The sequence below is a fragment of the Aulonocara stuartgranti genome (assembly GCF_965226115.1).
Source record: "Aulonocara stuartgranti genome assembly, chromosome: 3".
Lineage (NCBI taxonomy): Eukaryota > Metazoa > Chordata > Actinopteri > Cichliformes > Cichlidae > Aulonocara > Aulonocara stuartgranti.
The window spans coordinates 16,422,558-16,440,786 of NC_138941.1; the positions used below are offsets into that span (position 1 = coordinate 16,422,558).

Below are 18,229 nucleotides of genomic sequence, written 5' to 3' on the forward strand. Positions count from 1 at the left end.
ATCTGTAAAAGTGCAGAACATAAACAAACCCGGGATAGTAGATGTTTGCCTATTGCAGATTACATGTGAAATATGGTTAAATCAAAACAAGAATGTTAACTAAGAATGTAGACAAATGGTCTTCTCACCCACTTTGTCACACCGGGTCAGAATCAAACCAGGCCAGCTGCTCTCCACCTCGTGGCACATGGTCACCTGCTCATCCTAGTGAGCTCCACCAGCAGCCCTTTCACACACTTTACACTGTCAAACACTGTGTGTGGACCTCAGCTAACAACAGGCTACATTTAAGTCTGGACTACATGCTTTTATATTGAGGAGATTTTTCGCTGTTTTTATTCCATCAGCAGCTCAACATCATGAGCAGCTTTGACATAAAGACATCAAACTCAAGCTGACTTTAAACTACTTTTAATACAGGGGCTCAAAAACAACAACATCTTTATTATATATCAGGACAGAAAGTCATTTCATCTCAAATGGAAAACAGCTTTATTTGGAATAACCAGCACTATCAACTGGTTTGGGATCTCCACCAGTTTCATGTCTTTACAGCTTCTCCAACAAAGTTCCTGTAAAATCAGCATTTTTGTCTTTATTGGTTTGATAGTGATTGATTATTCAGTCCCAATCTGCTGTCATCTAAAGAACAAAATGATGTTTCTATGAGTCAAAAAGCTCCAGATGTTGTCGGCTTCACAAAGAAAACAAAGAACTTAAACACAAAGTGTTTGGAGCCAAAATGTTCCCAAGCTGCTCTTTTTGAAATGGCAGAGGTACAGTGGTGTCTAACAGCACACTGTGGAAGGCAAACATGTTATTGTTGGATGAAACTTGATGAATCCTTTGTAGATTTGAGCTGTTGGAGCCTTTCTTTTCTCTTCAGGTGTACAGATGCTGAGGAGGCAGGTGAAGCAGGTGGAGCTGTTGTGATGCTGGCAGAGGGTGTGTCTTAGTAACTCTGTGAGGCAGAACTGGATCCAACATTGTGGATGTGTTGATGTTGGAGCCATTAAGAGTCTCTGGCCACACTGTAGGATTTCCCTTTGATCCACTGTGGGGGCATTTTGGAGTCTGTCAGTGAAACTCTTCATGTTTGTGTTTGACTCCAGTTTATAGAAACAGAAATGTGTCATGCTTTTGTTCGGCCTCCACAAATACACACATTTGTTCATCGGTTGGACTTTTTGTAAGGAGACACATTGAAAACCATGTTAATAAAATCTTGTTGTTTCCTGTGGATCCGACACAGAGTGGACTTCAGACAGAAAGCGTGGAAGAGATTTTAGAGGCCGTGTGTGGCAACAGGAAGTTTCTGTATGTTTGCTGATCTTACATGTGGAAAACAACACGTGATGTTTGTGGAGTTCTACAATGATTGCAGCTGCCGTCATAGGCAACTCTCGCATTTACGTTCATTTTATTAGATAGTTAAGTTTGAAACAATAAGTAGTTGAAACAGGGGCGATTCTAGGATCAGAGCTTTGGGGGTGCTGAGCACCAGGAGAGCTGCCCAGCCAGGTAAGATAAACTTTACTTGTCACAATGAGACTTCTTCCCCATCTCTGTCAGTCCCTGCATCCCTAAATGCCTCCAGTTGTCCCGAGTTCTCTCTGACTGTCTCCTTGGTGCATTTAAACCCCTGTTCCTCCCTGTCCTCATCGTCTGTTGTCTTCGTCTCCGTTATCAGTCATCATAATTTTACCATCTCTGTGCAAGTCTGCAAATTTCTTTATTAAATCATAAGATTCTTAAATTCATCAAGTCTCTCTCTGTGCCTGGGTCCTCGTCACAAAACATGACATCACTGTTTTGTACATTTTAACACAATTTAATCCCAACATTTGTGAAAGAAAAGCAAAACACTATTTTTGAAAAGTCTGTCACAAAACCATCAAATCTGATAAAGGTTATTTAAATGCTGCAAAAGAAGAATGGATTAGAATAAAAGAAATACATATCCTAACCTTAATTACTGGGGGAGAATAATGAATGATGCTCACAGTGAGTAAAAAGTAAACTGAGTGCATTTTTTGGACAGAGATCCACTTTTAATGTGTGTGTATAATATAATACAGATGCATAAAAAAACACTCCCAAAACAGAATAAATTATTACAAATAAATTATTACAAAATATTTAAAAAATATATATAAAATGGAGGCAGCTTTGCCTGTGGTAGAATGTATACAATGTATGAAAAAATCTTTACTGCAGATGCTAATTTTACTAATTTAATAATACTAATTTTGTGTTGTAAGATTTATGAGTTTCATGCTTTCATAGTGGTCCTTAGGAGAGCTTGACATTTTTATCAGGTGGTCCACACTGTAAAAAGTTTGAGAAACACTGATAAGTGTCTGTGTGCTTTTGGAAAACATTTAAAGCTGCAGTACAGAATCTTTGAAACAAGCTTAAAACATTTTTAGAAACAGAGCTTCTGCTTCTCTTTACAGCTCCTCACTCCACCAGGGCTGTTTGGTGCTTTCTGATAGTGTGCAAATGTGGTGCACGTACTGCGGCAGTCATACAGACAACTGGACGGTCCAAAAGTTAGCCTACCTATTACTCGCTGAGGTTTTAGTAGAGTTGTGGCTGAACCACATAAAAATATATAATTAATTTTAATCTCCCCGATCAATGATCATGTTATGTTGGAATGTTGTTAAAGAGGGTCAAAAATGTTTCAACCCAGTTTTGTTTTGCAGATTCTGTATAGCAGCTTTAATATAGGGAGGACACAACTTCCAGATTGTGAGTAAAATCAGGTTTTTTTTCTTTGTCAGTTTAACAGTTTCTGTTGTGCCTGTCACTGCTCCCTGTCTGTTTGCTTACCTGGTTCTTCCTGACCTTGTGCTTCTCCTCACGTTCCTCTCTTTCCTCTCTCCCTCTTTGGACTGACAATCATACACAAATAGATTGTATTCAATTAGATTAAAAATTACATTAACATGAAAAAAATACTATAGGGCTTTGGAGCGTGATGTCACGGGGGTGGGCGTGGAAAGGATTTTGGCCCGATCTGCCATTTTGGGGGTCTAGCGCAAGTGAAAAGGGAGCGAAGGCACACACAACAGCCATGGTTCGTATTTGCTGTGTGGTCGGCTGCAATGTTCGATCACAGGACCGGCAAGAGAATAAGCTTGAAAATGGTTTATCTTTTCATTCTTTCCCAACCTGGAAGCAACATGAGGCAGCTCGTGTATCGATGTTACCAAACGAAGGCGTCCAGCCTGGATAGCAGCTGTGAGATGAGCTGACGTGCAGCTCTTTTCCATCTCCAAATATCTGTTGGTGCTCCAGACATTTTCATTCCGGTAAGTTCTAAATATGTTCATATCACTCTTTATATCCTATTAGTTTTATTTTCTATGCGCTCTGAGCTCATAGCAAATTAGAACAAACATCCTACTGAGTGATTTTGCAGAACTACCTTCTATTTATAGAGTTGCTAATTATTTGGCATTATTGCAGCAAACCAGCCTATTAACACTTAGACCCCCGGAGAGCAGTCATTTTGGTTTTCTACCTTAGACCCCTGCGGAGTCATCATTTTGCGTTTCTACCTTTAAAAGCCGGAGAGCAGTCAGTCAAATGCTGGAGTCGTTCATATGTATATTAGGTCGTTACCTAGGAATTCTGGAGGGAGGGGAGTGGGGGTGAGTGATTGAGGGGGTGGGGGAGTGGAGTGTTTCAGTTTGCCATCTTAGGGAGAAATCAACACATGTCCTTTGTATGTCCTTTGTTGCTGACATTTATTGATGAAAACAGTACAAAAAACCAACCATTTGTACACATATTTACAAATAATGATAAAAAGTGAGTGAGTACATTTCAACATTTTCAGCAATCACTCACAATCCTGGCACTGCCACGGTATCTGTCGTCTGCATTTACCACATGTGTACCTGTAGCAGTGAACACATCGCACAGTGGCCTGATTTTTTTTGCATCGGTGTACTTGGATTTTAGGTCGCAAGCCACCCAAAACTTGCTCCATGCACCACTCAGCAGGCCATTTGTAAATATGTGTACAAATGGTTGGTTTTTTGTACTGTTTTTATCAATAAATGTCAGCAACAAAGGACATACACCCATGTGTGTTGATTTCTCCCTAAGATGGCAAACTGAAACACTCCAAGTTGGTGACTTTTGGAGATTTGTTTCCCTGGATGATTGAGAATGCATCAAGATGAAACACAAAAGGAAGCTCACCGCTTTTGTTGCTGCCATAAATGCCATTAGTTCAGGGAGGTCCATGAACCAATGAACATGCTCCATGCACCACTCAGCAGGCCATTTGTAAATATGTGTACAAATGGTTGGTTTTTTGTACTGTTTTTATCAATAAATGTCAGCAACAAAGGACATACAAAGGACATGTGTTGATTTCTCCCTAAGATGGCAAACTGAAACACTGAAACACTCCACTCCCCCACCCCCTCAATCACTCACTGAGTGATTGAGGGGGTGGGGGAGCTGCTAAAAGCGGTGAGCTTCCTTTTGTGTTTCATCTTGATGCATTCTCAATCATCCAGGTGACATCATGTAAACACATGATTTTGTGTAAACATTTTGTCATTTGTAAACTATAAATGATGGATTCTACATTGGAACTGATGTGATGCTCTATAAGGTGGTTTTAATAAAAAAAAGAGGCAAAAATTAGTTTGTTTCTTTATTGAACTTTTGAACAGTGGGACTCAGTCAGTAGATATTCAGTAAATGCAAATTATTTACACAGCAGTGCACTACAGGCATAAATCTAGACCCCTAGATAAAACATTATGGGTCATTCCCACAACCCACAGCTTTACTGTGTTCCAGCAAAGTATCCAATAGCAGTGACAACTCCTCCACAGTAGCAGGTGGGAGTTTTCTGTTTTGAGAACAGCTCCTTTTACCTGTCACTACGGATGGTCTGTTTATGTTTTGATCAAGAGCCTTTTTTTGGGCAGCTGAAGAGGAGAAGTCTATCTTATGGCCAACCTCTGGCTGTATCTTGGTCACATTACCCAGCAAAACCCAGTATGCAGGTTCATCTGAGTAGTAATATACCTATAGCTTTTTTTTGCCCCCCCACACCCCGAGGGCATTTTCCCCCCTCCCTATCCCCCGCCGCGTCCATGTGCGTGTGCACGTGCGCGAGAACGGACTTTTTGCATGTGCGTGTGTGTCCAGGGGTCATATGAGTTCACATGTGTTTAATAGAGTATTATTTAATGAAACCATTATGTGTTTTAATTAAACTCTTTTTAAAGGGTTTGTATAGGTCTCAGAATTCTGTTATTTAGACATGATTTAATGATGGTGATTTAATTTAACTACTTTAGGGGTATTTTAACTTGTTAGGAGCCTTTTGCATTTTCTTCAGAGCTATATAGGAGCAAATAACAGGTGTCCCTTTAGAAATAAACAGTGATACTTCTAAAAACCGTGTATTCCCACACAGCATTTAATTTAGCTAGTTTAGGAAGATTATACTTTTCTAATAGTTTCACAGGCTAGTAGTTTTTTTAAATAGAGTACCACAAACAACATGTATCCCTTTAGAAATAAACTGTGATACTACTAAAAGTACATATTCACACTAGAGCTAATTATCTACTAGTCTGTAACAGTTAGACTCGCTGATTGCACATAGATGATTTAACTACTTTAGTGGCATTTCACACTCTTTTTAAAGGATTGTATAGGTCTCAGAGTTCTGTTATTTAGACATAGGTGATTTAATTTAACTACTTTAGGGGTATTTTAACTTGTTAGGAGCCTTTTGCATTTTCTTCAGTGCTATTTAGGAGCAAATAGTTTTCAAACAGAGATCCGCAAATAACAGGTATCCCTTTAGAAATAAACTGTGATACTTCTAAAAGTACATATTCACAATAGCGCTGTATCAACCACCATGTGGCTTTAATGCAACTAGTCTTATAATTATCAACTAGTCTGCAACAGTTAGACTCGCTGATTACACATAGATGATTTAACTACTTTAGGGGCATTTCACGTTTCTAAAAGTTTCACAGACCAATCGTTTTAAATAGAGCACTGCAAACAACATGTATTTCTTTTAGAAATAAGCTGTGATACTTCTAAAAAACACATATTCCCACACTCTGTAACAGTTAGACAGAGGGGGTGCAGTTAGGCTCCCAACAGTCTGCAAAAGAAGTCATGAAGCAAACAAAAGATGCTCCTTATCAAGAGCATCCCAGCCCAAAGGTGTATATACACAAACAGTTAATGGCTTTAATGCAACTAGTCTTATCATGTCAGAGGCCAGCAGAAACCATGACCAACAGAGTCTCCAAAGGCTTTCCACCTTTCTTCCTTACATCACACTCTTTTATCTCTACATCTCAGAGGTCAACTGAAAGTAGCCCCACCTATATAAAAACACCCCATCAGACACACAGTATTTTCCTCAGCACTTCACAACTGCCGCAAGGTATATCGTTTTAACTTTTTATTTTTTCACTTGAATGTGCGTTGGAGCCGACTTTGCTACCCGCACAGAGCGTTTCTGACACTCGGGCGCTGCTTATACAATAGAGAAAAGCAACAATACAGAGTGTTTCTCTGCTCCAAGAAATCCGAGGGCCTTTCACAAGGTAAGCATGTCTGTTATACCCAGGGCATAAATGTCTGTATGTCAGTGCTAATTATTCAAAGCCTGTTTAAAATGTGACACATATGTTGTCCGAAAACATTTACTCTAAATTTGCAAAGCTACTGATTTAAAATATATATATATATTCGAATTTTTAGTTGCATGTCAAACATATGATAGACTCTTGAGCATATTTGTATAGCTAAATTCACAATGGTATAACCGTGCTAAATAAAAGAGGCCCAAGCACCAATGCACTCTAATCCACTCTGCTAAACTGTATGTTGATAAGTAAATGAAGCGTACCTCTACCTCTACAGCTGAAAACAGTTTGTATCCGCACTCTGAGGGGCTGCTGAATTGTTTTTAATACGGCACTTTTTGACGAACAGCAGATGATGAAATGCTCTTTATTGTAGAAACTGTCCCTAAGCTATTGTTGCTCATACTTACTGAGGTCCCTAGCTACTTCCTTACTATGTCAGTAAACTTTTTTGAAAAGGAAGCTGTTGTAGATTTAAAGAAACATCTTAATTGAAGCAAAGGCAAAAAAAAAACTGGAATGAATTATATGTGACTGTTCATATTAAAGCCAACAAGTGAAAATCCAAAAACGGCTTCAATGCTTTGTATTACAGTTTTTGCCTGTTGCTTGAACACTATAAACCCATGCTTAGACTAAAGTAACACAACGTGAAGCTGTTGTTACCATACCTCAAACACATATTAATGATCTCCCCCTCTCTCTTTCTCTCTCTCTCTGTGAGTGTGTGTGTGTGTGTGTGTGTGTGTGTGTGTGTGTGTGTGTGTGTGTGTGTGTGTGTGTGTGTGTGTGTGTGTGTGTGTGTGTGTGTGTGTGTGTGTGTGTGTGTGCCCTCACAGAAGGAAGGTCACAGCAGGAGCTTTTCTCAAACGCATTACCAATCAGTTTTTTTACAAGAAGTGTAGCTCACACAATGGTATAAGTGTATTCTTTGCGATACTTTATAAATATGATACTAAAGATTTTGAGTTCGAAATCTGCACGACAGACTTTATTTAATTGTCCTGCGGCTGCTATCATATATTTTACCAAACAATTCTTCTCACACAGTCACAGATATATTTCTCTCAATGCAAACTTCACTCATGTCTCAGACAGGAAACTTGAGTTTTTCTTTTTTCTTTTTTTTCTGTCCCCACTCATTCAACTAATTTGCATATTGAGTCATATCTCGAGAAGTTGCCCTGACAACAGAAATGCATATTCAAAACATTGCTGCATAATTCAATTATTATTATTTTATTTTTATTTCTACAGTCGTCACTTCTTTTGCTCAGTCAGCTGGAAACCACTTCTAACTCACTATTTTAAACCTGCTTTAAGCTTCTAATCCCTGGTTGGTCCTCCCAGTCTCTTTTTCCTCTTCACAACAGTCACTCTATTGTCCTGCAGCTTCCTGAGTTATTCCTCAGCTTCAGCCTTTAAGTGTGTTAAATCTACACCATTTAGCATTTATGTCATGTATTCACATTCATGAGTGTAAGCGTGTCTTCATTGCGTGTATGTTGTGTATTCATATTAATATTGAGTGTAAGCTGGTCTTTGTTGCCTCGATGTGTTTTTATAATCAGATTTAATTCCTGCATCTTTGCGCTGAACTGTGGATTCAAACTGTCTCACTTCTGATTCTCTCCAAAAACAATTTTACATGTGACAATTTCTACATGTGTGTTTTCTATTTTTCTATTCATTTATGTATTATTAGTTTATTTATTTCTTTATCTCTCTCTCTCTTTTTTTTTCTTTACCTTTCTGTTGCGATGCTCTGAATGTTTCTAAACCCATAAATTCAGCCTCAATGTTCAACCCAATTTTGCTATGCTGTCACTTTAACACGTCCAGCCTTCGCCTCTCACCGGTCCTCGTCCCCTCTTCTCTCAACTTCCTGTGTGGCCTCCCAAATCAAACGCAGGCCCAAATCAGCTGTTTCTTCTTCTCTCTTCCTCTTTTCAGTCTTTTCTTGGCGCTTAACTCCCAGCATGGCAAATATGAACTCAGACAGTCCCATCCAGTGGTTTCACACAGTCATGTCACTGGTACACTTTCCAGCTTGTAATTCAGAGCGCATGTTTCCATCAACCTGCTGCTGGATCCTTCAGTGTTTTAGGTCAGTTGCACTGTCTTTTTGCCTGCTGTTAATTCTTCAAGTCCACGGTGTTGTTCTGTCTGTCTTCTCTGTTCATCAGGAGATTAACTGCCCTTTAAGCTTCTTCTCAGGATAAGGACAGGATGAGAGGTCAAGCTGTGAAATTTTAAACCAAAGCCTGTTTTCGTCCCAATTATGTTAATCTATCATTGTTCTGCTGTATAGGGCTTTGGAGTTGACGTCACGCCGCAATGCATTGTCGGAGCGCGGCGGCATTTTCGGGGTCTACGAATCAAATCAAACACACTGTGTTGGAACGACGATTACAAGATGCTTAAAAGCAGCTTAAAAGAGAATGGACTGTATAGAGACCGATTGCGTCCAGAAGCGAAGCGGCGGTACTTGCAGAAAATAGCGTGCATTGGAAATGTGGACCCGTATGAAATACGGCCGTGGAGTAGAAACCCTGAAGACCAACCGCTATTGACGTAGCCTGACATATTTCATACCTTATCTGTGGAGTCAGCGCGTACAAGTCGTCATTCAATCAAAGGTAAGTCAGCTCGAGTACTGCGAGTGAAATGCGTTTGATTTCCCTGCAAACATTCACATTAGTGCAGCATAAATTCATTCATGAGGGGAAATTACAGTGAGAACATTATTGCAGGCTGTTAGAGGGATAACATAGTGAGTTCAGTGCATTGATGAGACATTGTCCTGAAGGATTTAGTTATTCTCTATGGTTAAAGAAATTGCAATGATTTATTAATGTTTATTATAAATAATTCTAATTATACATCTTGCTTCCATATTTGTATCTTGTGTCACTAAAAATACATTTTATTTTAGTTTTATACATTGATTAATGACCTGCAGAATCTCCTTATCATATTAAGTGATTCATAATTGTCACTTTATGCTTTCTCCATCTCTAAAGTGATGACATCCTTGCATTACATACTTTAGGTTCATTTTCTGCAGGCAGGTTTCTGACAGAGAACAGGCAGATTTACACTATAACATGCAGCGTTCTATAGATGGACACATAAAGAAATGAAAAATTACATGTATGTGCTAACTTTCTTGACACTTTGTTACATTTATGATAAAGTAGATTAAACACATTTGTGTCGGCCTTGGCTCATTAGTTCTTGTCTTTAAATGAACTTTGTCTGTGTGTGTTTCAGGTGCTGCACTCTAAGACTGAATGAACCAGCATTGCAGCCATGGGTCACTGTGAGCATCACAGGGAAGGTTGAAGCCGCCCACTGCAGCTGTATGGCCGGAGTCACGGAGACCTGCACCCACGTCGCTGCTCTTCTGTCTAAAGTAGACGGAACAGTGTTGATCCGTGGCACAAGGACTGTTACAGATGAACCTGCATACTGGGTTTTGCCTGGTAATATGACCAAGATACAGCCAGAGGTTGGCCATAAGATAGACAACTTCTCTTCAGCTGCCCAAAAAAAGGCTCTTGATCAAAACATACACAGACCATCTGTAGTGTCAGGTAAAAGGAGCCGTCCTCAAAAAAGAAAAACCCCACCTGCTACTGTGGAGGAGTTGTCACTGCTATAATGCCATAATGTTTTATCTAGGGGTCTAGATGTATGCCTGTAGTGCACTGCTGTGTAAATAATTTGCATTTACTGAATATGTACTGACTGAGTCCCACTGTTCAAAAGTTGAATAAAGAAACTAAATAATTTTGCCTTTTTTTTTTTAATTAAAACCACCTTATAGAACATCACATCAGTAACAGTGTAGAATCCATGTCATTTACAGTTTACAAATGACAAAATGTTTACACCAAATCATGAGTGTTTACATGATATCACCCACTACTAACATTACTTTATTTACTGTATCTTTTGAAAAAATAACAGCACAAGACTTAAGAACATTTAACAGGAGCAGGTTTCATTCTTCTCTGGTTTTATTATCACACTGTTCACCAAACGCAGCAAACCTTCACCATCTTATCCAGAAGGGTCACCTCTTCACCCTCACATGGAAGTAGTAATCTGATTGGCATGGTGGTTTGTTTGAAGCAGATCCCTCGTGTAGCGCTGGAACTCAGTCATGATGTTTCATCCATTTCATTGGCTGGTTTGCTGCAATAATGCCAAATAATTAGCAACTCTATAAATAGAAGGTAGTTCTGCAAAATCACTCAGTAGGATGTTTGTTCTAATTTGCTATGAGCTCAGAGCGCATAGAAAATAAAACTAATAGGATATAAAGAGTGATATGAACATATTTAGAACTTACCGGAATGAAAATGTCTGGGGCACCAACAGATATTTGGAGATGGAAAAGAGCTGCACGTCAGCTCATCTCACAGCTGCTATCCAGGCTAGACGCCTTCGTTTGGTAACATCGATACACGAGCTGCCTCATGTTGCTTCCAGGTTGGGAAAGCATAAAAAGACAATCCAACCTTATTCCCGTGCCGGTCGTAAGATCGAACATTGCAGCCGAGCACACAGCTATGGAACGCCAGGACTGCCATAACGAATTAATTAAATACACCATTAAATAATTAATTAAATGTGTCAATAATTAATTAAAATTGGAATTAATTAATTAAATAAATAGTTATGACACATGTAATTAATTAATTATTGACACATTTAATTAATTATTTATGTATTTCACATTTTAATTAATTATTGACACATTTAATTAATTATTGACACATTTAATTAATTATTGACACATTTAATTAATTATTTAATGATATATTTATTTATTTCATTTTGGCAGTTCTGGCGCCTGGCTGTCATCATGAAATAATTTTATCTGTCAGCCTCACTCATCAAACTCAGGGGGCGGGGTTAACGCTCTCCCTGTGGATTGTCTGACATCTGATTGGTTAAACTGTAAAGCAAGTCCAGACAGATCGATCCCTGATAATAGATTGATGTACTCCCAGTAAATCTCACTCCGATCCTTTAGGTGGTGATATTCATTTTTAACTTTGCTTGGATGCGCTATGCAGTTGGAAGCAAGAAGTTGCCGCCATAAAAATCAAGACACTTGACAATACTTGTGTACCTCAATTGATACATTGCACGACGTGTACGAGAAATGTCAAAAAGCTGTCCGGAGCTGCTGAGAGAAGCAGCGAATTTAATTGAAGAAGCTCTGAGGACAAATTCCCCAACTCCGTCAGCTCAGACACAGCAGATACCTGCGGCACCATTACATACACCTGTCCAAAGTAAGTAACGTCAGCCACGTGTTATACTAATTGATGACTTAGCACACAGTTAAATCTTAGCAATCAATATGAGCATCTAAATTTCAGTGGGCGGGGGTTGTGCACCTAGGTTTATGTGTGGTAGTTAGCTAATTATGCTTTGTGTGTGACTCACTTTCGTTGTGTGTGGATGGGGCATGAAACTAGATAGTCAGTAAAACGCCCTTATTTTGCAGCACCATGCCTGGTGCTGATGTGTAGCGTTAGTGACGTTTAAAATGATGCTAAGCTGAAAGTTCAGACTGTTGTAGCTGACTGGTGGTCTGTTCCGCTGGGATATTTTCTTTGTGTTGCAGCCGAGCTAGCAAGGCTCTTTGCTCCGTATAATGGTGGGAGTAGAAGAAATATGATAAGACGGTCAGCACAGAGCCTAGTACCTAGAAGAAGCTACACACATACGTTCTGTTGCTTGGCTGATCACAAGGCTAACAAAGTTCCAAGCATTCAGCTTAAAGCAGACCTCCATGCTGCAGGACTTGGAGAGCAAAAAGTGACATTTTCAGGTAAGTCTGATAGTAGAAATTTACCAGAGCCCAGTTTTGATTGTGGTTCACTGTAGGTTTTTTTGTTTGTTTGTTTTTTGTTTTTATAATTTTTAGCGTGAATGTGATAAATATTTTGTCATTTTAATTTAAATTGGACTTAAATTTCAACTGTGTGATTGTTATTTTGTGGCTATTAGATAGTACTGGCTTGTTTTCAAATATGTGGGTGTTTGATTGAATGGATATTATCTGTTTATTCTTTTAAATACAGGGAATGACAATGATCCCGAGACTGTAAGAACTAAACTGATGGAAGTGTTTCCAAAGCTCCAAGAAGGGGGAGGATTTGAGTTTCTAAAAATTACAGGATCTACTCGTAGTCGAAATCTTGCATTGCTTCAATGTCCCAGCACTGGATATACCATTGGGTATCTGAAAGACCCATCTGCAATGATTGGGCAGGCTACAATCTACATCCGTCCACTTCAACAGGACTTGCACTTTGATTGTATACATAAATCTATATTGTCATCATTGTCATCAAATAAATAGCATTGTGGAATTTAAATTTATAAATGGATGTTTTTTATCTTTTAGGAGAGCTCAGGTCATGCCTCTGGTCCACTCATCTCCTGTATTACTTGTCAGAAGGAATTTTCCTTTTCTGAAATAAAAATGCACAGAGACAGCTGTGCTGGGTATGTACTAACAAAGACATATGTGTACTACATATTCATTTTACATTAGGAAAATGAGAGAGTATGACTATGTCAATTTTGTTAACTTCAAGGACATCCACGCAGGAATCACATAGAGAACGAGAGGGAGGCCATGTTGAAGAAAATGATAGAGAGCCAGCCACAGTCAGTGAAAGTGTGCCAGTTAGGCCTGAAACATCAGAAACCTCAGCTCAAAGTGCAGTAGTACCAGTAGTAACTGGTACTGAGGAGTTTGTTCACAAAGAACCTGACAATGGTCTGTGTAAACACATAGAGGTGCTATAAGTTTGCAAACAACTTACATTCATTCAGTAAAAAAAATATTACCTTTAATAAAATTACTTTAAAATAAGTAGTACTGCATGTAATCAACAATGTAATTCATGACTATTAATGTTAAAATACTTTCTTGGGTTCTTAATGTTGTTTGGAAACCCTGAAAGTGATGCTAGGGTAACTGAAACCAGGAATCAAACCTCATTCTGTGCAGAAATGGAATATTTAGAATATTTCTGGTAATATGTATTAGAAGATTGATTGGGTGAATGCGACTGTAGCATAAAGGCCTTTTAGTGTTTGTGGTAAAACACTATATAGGTACTAGGCCATTTGCCTTTTGGTGCTGCACTGAATGACATTTTTCAGGTGTTCTTCATCTTTGACTGTAAAGGAATGCATATCTGCATGTAACATGTTAAGAAGGTTTTTTCTATGTGTAATTTTTTCATTTATTTTTGCGGTCTAGATTGGGTGGTGATTAAAGATCCAGCTCATGCTGCCAAAGTTTTCAGAGAAAATCTACTTCGGGAACATGCATCTGGGACACCACTTCAGCTGAGGATGGATGTGAGGGACTCTGAGGAGGACAGAGACCGGGCACTTCTCTCATTCTATAAACGGCAACAAGAATGGGCATGTCCACTTCATTGTACCCTTGATGGTTAGTAATAGAAATCTATTGTGTTAAATAAATTAAATTAGTTAAATGTCTTTCAATGGAGTTGTCTTAGTGGCTTACTGATTTCATGTGGCTGAAATGCATCATACGATGAGCTCCGTTGGCCAATCATGCTAACTACAATGACAGTTATAGTGTTTTTACTCTATCACACAGAATTAGCCCTGTTACTGTGAAAAACTGAATTGAATATTAAAAAAATTTAATTTGTTACAGGTTAATAAGTTGGTTGTGAATGGGCCCAGTGGTCCTAAATAATATACTTTACCACTATTAATATAAATGTGTATTGTACAATACTCCTCTTTTTTTGTTTTCTGGCAGGGTCAGGATTCTAGGATTCCAACCAAAATAATATTGCTTTCTCTTTAAAAAAAAACAAAACAATGTTTTTAATTAAATAGGTTTGGCAATAATACTCAGCCATTTTTTTTTTTTTTTTTTTTTTTTGTACAGTGTAATCATCTGTATTTTATTTCAGGTGATGCTGCTGTTGGACAAGGGGTGATGCGGTACTTTGTGACAACAATAATATCCAAACTCCAGTTTGGATTCAGAGTAGATCTTGGTAAGTGTACCACTATTTTCATATGCTTTTGTTGTGGAATTTTTCCATTAAAGAAAGCCTGCAGACGAGCGGTGAGCGGTAGCTAACATTCTTTAATCCAAACACACAAAGAACAGACAACCAAGCTTGGTGGAGCCTGCATGTCCGCGGGACAGACGGTCAGCAGAGTCTCTCTGAGCCCAGCATGGCTCTCAGTTAAATACCTTTTTCAGGAACAAAAAGCAGTACACAGCTGTTTCACACCTTAAGGTTCACACTCCCTTGCTACCTCCCAGAGTCCTCGAAGAGACAAGACTCTTCCTGTGGAGTTGTCTGCTTCCCTAACTTCCTTACTAGACCCCCATCATTTGTCTTGCTGTATGAGTGTGAGACTTGTTAAAATCCAGTGGCACCAAGGCATTATACGATAAAATAATGTGATTAATACATAAGTAAAATAAATTCTATATACACGGTATTTCACCACTTTTAAATGTATTTTACTCTTATGTGGTGTTTGTGTCTGGATTTTTTTTTTTTTTTTTTTTTTAGAAATTAACTAAAGGATAATATTGGTATATATTATCATAATTACCTCACTCTCCTTGCTTTAAAGCTTGTGATAATTTTGAAAATCCAGTTTTACATAACGCACTGGCAAATTTAAAAAAGTAAAATAAAGAAAACTCTGCTTTCTTGGTACTTCTAGGAGGAATGGGTCGAACACTGCTATTTGAGGGTGAACCGGACCATCTGGTCCCAGCAACATCAGAGGTACTTATCGAGAGCAGCCTCTTCCGGGTTGCAGGAAGGATGTTGGCCCACACCTTTTTGCATGATGGTCCCCGTGTCACAGGATTAAGTCCTGCAATAATTCACGTGCTGTTCAATGGTGACCCGGAATTGGCAACAATTGTTATAGAAGACTGTCCTGATCTGCACATCAGAAGTATCATACAAATGGTATGTAAAATTAAAAAAATTATTGAATTACAATCAGTGTGTGGACTACCACAATAACTTGTTTAATCTTAATTTTAGCTTGAACTCGAAGAACTTACTCAGGAACAGCAAGACACAGTCTCTGATCTTTCCCTGTCTTGGGATCTCCCAGCAGTAAATAAAACAAATAGGAGATGGCTGCATAACAAACTTCTAGTGCATGCGGTAGGTTCTTGCTGGTTAAGTATCAAAGACATTGTTGTAGTTGTTGAAATTAATAAGCAGACGGATTTGTATAGAGTAGCTTTTTATTCTACACTGGCAGGCAATGGTCATGTTTCCTTTTTTTCCCCCCTTTTTATTAGTGCCGAAATTAGTTTTGTAAATATTGGGTTTTTAAGCACTAAAATTTACCATTCTCCCAGTCAAGTTGAAATTCTTCTTCTTTATTTTTTTTTTTCTTAAATCATGCACATATTTTTTCATAACCAAAAGCTGACCTTGTCCTTCATACCTGGAAGTGTTGGCACTCACACCCTAATTCCACAAATGCGCGCACACAAGATGAAACTTCAAATACAGAAATCCCTTTACAAAATATCTTCAGGCTGTAGTATACTGACAGCAGGTAAAAAATTTAATGTATGTTTGTGTTTTTAAAATTCCCTTCTTAAAATAAACACATTCCAAATCACTACTTGATTTAGAAAGGGAATCCTCCCACTCACCCATCAGTTGTGCCTTCAGCAGAACAGTTATCTCAAGTCTGCATTACCACGTTTTGCACTTAAATAGGCATTAAAGACACATTGTAGTTAATGAAAAAAGTTACCTTAGCAATTTTTTTTATTTTTTTATTTTTTTAATGCAGAATGTGGTTTGATGTTGGGAAAATAACAAAGCCCCCATAAAATATGTGTGTGTGAATTGAAGAGTATATTACTGTAAACTGTGCAAATTTATTATATTTGTCTTTGGTGTATACAGTCTACTACAGTGTAAATAGATATGGCAAAGCACGTCAGTGTGTCTTCATGTAAATTTCCTCTACCGTGCCAACTTGTGTAGAATTCAGGAGGATATTTGTTCTTATACTATGGCTTGTGTCTCTCTGCCTGGAAGGTTATTGGGAGAACCATGCGCCAACTCAAACAGCTGAGAAAGGGAATCAAGGATGTCATGGTATGGCCCCTGCTAACGAGTAGGCCAGATGTTGTCCCGCTTCTTTTCCCACGAATGGCAGAAATGCAGTTCACACCACAGGTAAACCAGTTCTTTCTCATCACTGATAAGAGCGGTCCCCAACCTTTTTTGCACCATGGAATGGTTTATGTCCGACAGTATTTTTAGAGACCAGCCTTAAATCTGTAGTGGATTAATACAAGAAAATAAAACCAGTACCGCTAACAAAAAAAGATGTATTCATAGCACACGGGTAAAGAACCAAGGATACCGAGTTAACGATAAAAACCCTGAAAACCATAAATTTCACACCTGAGCATCAACTCTCACAGCCCTGTACCTCATGACTCACCGACCGTTCCGTGGCCCAGGGGTTGGGGACCAGTGATTTATGAGACCTTATTTATAAATGTATTTGATGAACTTTCCATGATATAATATACTGAAGTTGGTGTTTCCTATTAATAAAAATGGTAAAATATATTCTTTTCACCAGTACTTTAGACTAAGTTGTCCTCTTCCATGTTCTATCAGATGGTAATAGACAAAATCACATGGCCAGCTCAGGATAGTGATGAAGATGAGGAATTTGATGTTGAGTCCATGTGCCGCATCACTGGATTTCTACGGATCTTCATTGAAACTGGTATAGGCACCTTTTTTTTTCCTTTTTTTAAATAAAGCTATTGCTCATATTGCAAATGCTTGATAATAAGCATTTAAAGTTATAATGTATGAAATTCATAATTTCACTGTATATTCTCTGCAGCATGATGAACAATTAACTAAATGTTTTCTTAACTCCATTTCTGACTTTCTAGCTTCATCAAGTAGACTGGCCCAACTGATGAAATTCTGGGTTGGCTGGGAGATGCTTCCTCCTGAACTCAATGTGGAGATCTCTGGTGGCACCTTTCCGACAGCGTCTACTTGTTTTGAAACGCTAAAGCTGCCAGCTCATTTCCAGACATACCAAGACTTCGAGGAAGCACTTATTTCTGCAATAAATAGTGCACACACAGGTTTTGGACTGGTTTAAGATTTTTCAGGCTGAAATTTCGCCATAGTTCAAACAGAAAGCAACCAAAGGCGAATGAAACACATGTTTAATGGTTCACATTTTTCTAAAAAGCAATTTTACATTTTGATATAAAATGGGAGAGACAGCAGTTCTGCATCCCAAGCTGTCATGTCTTTTTTTTTTTTTTTTTTCCCCCACAATTACAATAAAACAAATTATAATTTTGTTAACCAAAAAATTATGTGACAAATGTCATGATGGGGGAAAAACTTGAAAGAAAGAAAGGAACTTGTAAGATTATGTGAGGGAAGCAAATTGTTTTACATTGCATGTCTGTTTGTTTTAGCATGCTAAATAAAAAGCTTGGATTGTAT

General features: G+C 38.4%; 2 protein-coding genes and 1 long non-coding RNA gene across 5 annotated transcripts in view; all 3 read left to right on the forward strand.

The window, feature by feature from the left end:
• The window catches only part of LOC309702568 (uncharacterized protein), a 1,257,380-nt gene that overhangs the window by 159,482 nt on the left and 1,079,669 nt on the right, over positions 1–18,229 (forward strand). The gene's annotated exons all lie outside the window — the stretch shown is intronic.
• Positions 11,654–12,970, forward strand: LOC309702655. The gene is made up of 3 exons (XR_014275684.1): positions 11,654–11,962; positions 12,298–12,504; positions 12,758–12,970. It is a non-coding gene; the product is annotated as an uncharacterized lncRNA (long non-coding RNA).
• Positions 13,031–18,228, forward strand: LOC309702590 (G2/M phase-specific E3 ubiquitin-protein ligase-like). Of its 3 annotated transcripts, XM_082527213.1 has the most exons (9): positions 13,031–13,184; positions 13,277–13,461; positions 13,951–14,145; positions 14,645–14,731; positions 15,420–15,673; positions 15,752–15,877; positions 16,775–16,915; positions 17,369–17,480; positions 17,656–18,228. In XM_082527213.1, exons 1-9 carry the CDS (start codon positions 13,162–13,164, stop codon positions 17,871–17,873), a joined length of 1,341 nt encoding a protein of 446 aa, XP_082383339.1. In that variant the 5' UTR covers positions 13,031–13,161; the 3' UTR covers positions 17,874–18,228. The 3 variants fall into 3 exon arrangements, with proteins under 3 accessions (XP_082383339.1, XP_082383340.1, XP_082383341.1); XM_082527214.1 differs by lacking the exon at positions 15,752–15,877; XM_082527215.1 differs by having other exon boundaries at positions 13,033–13,184; positions 13,290–14,145.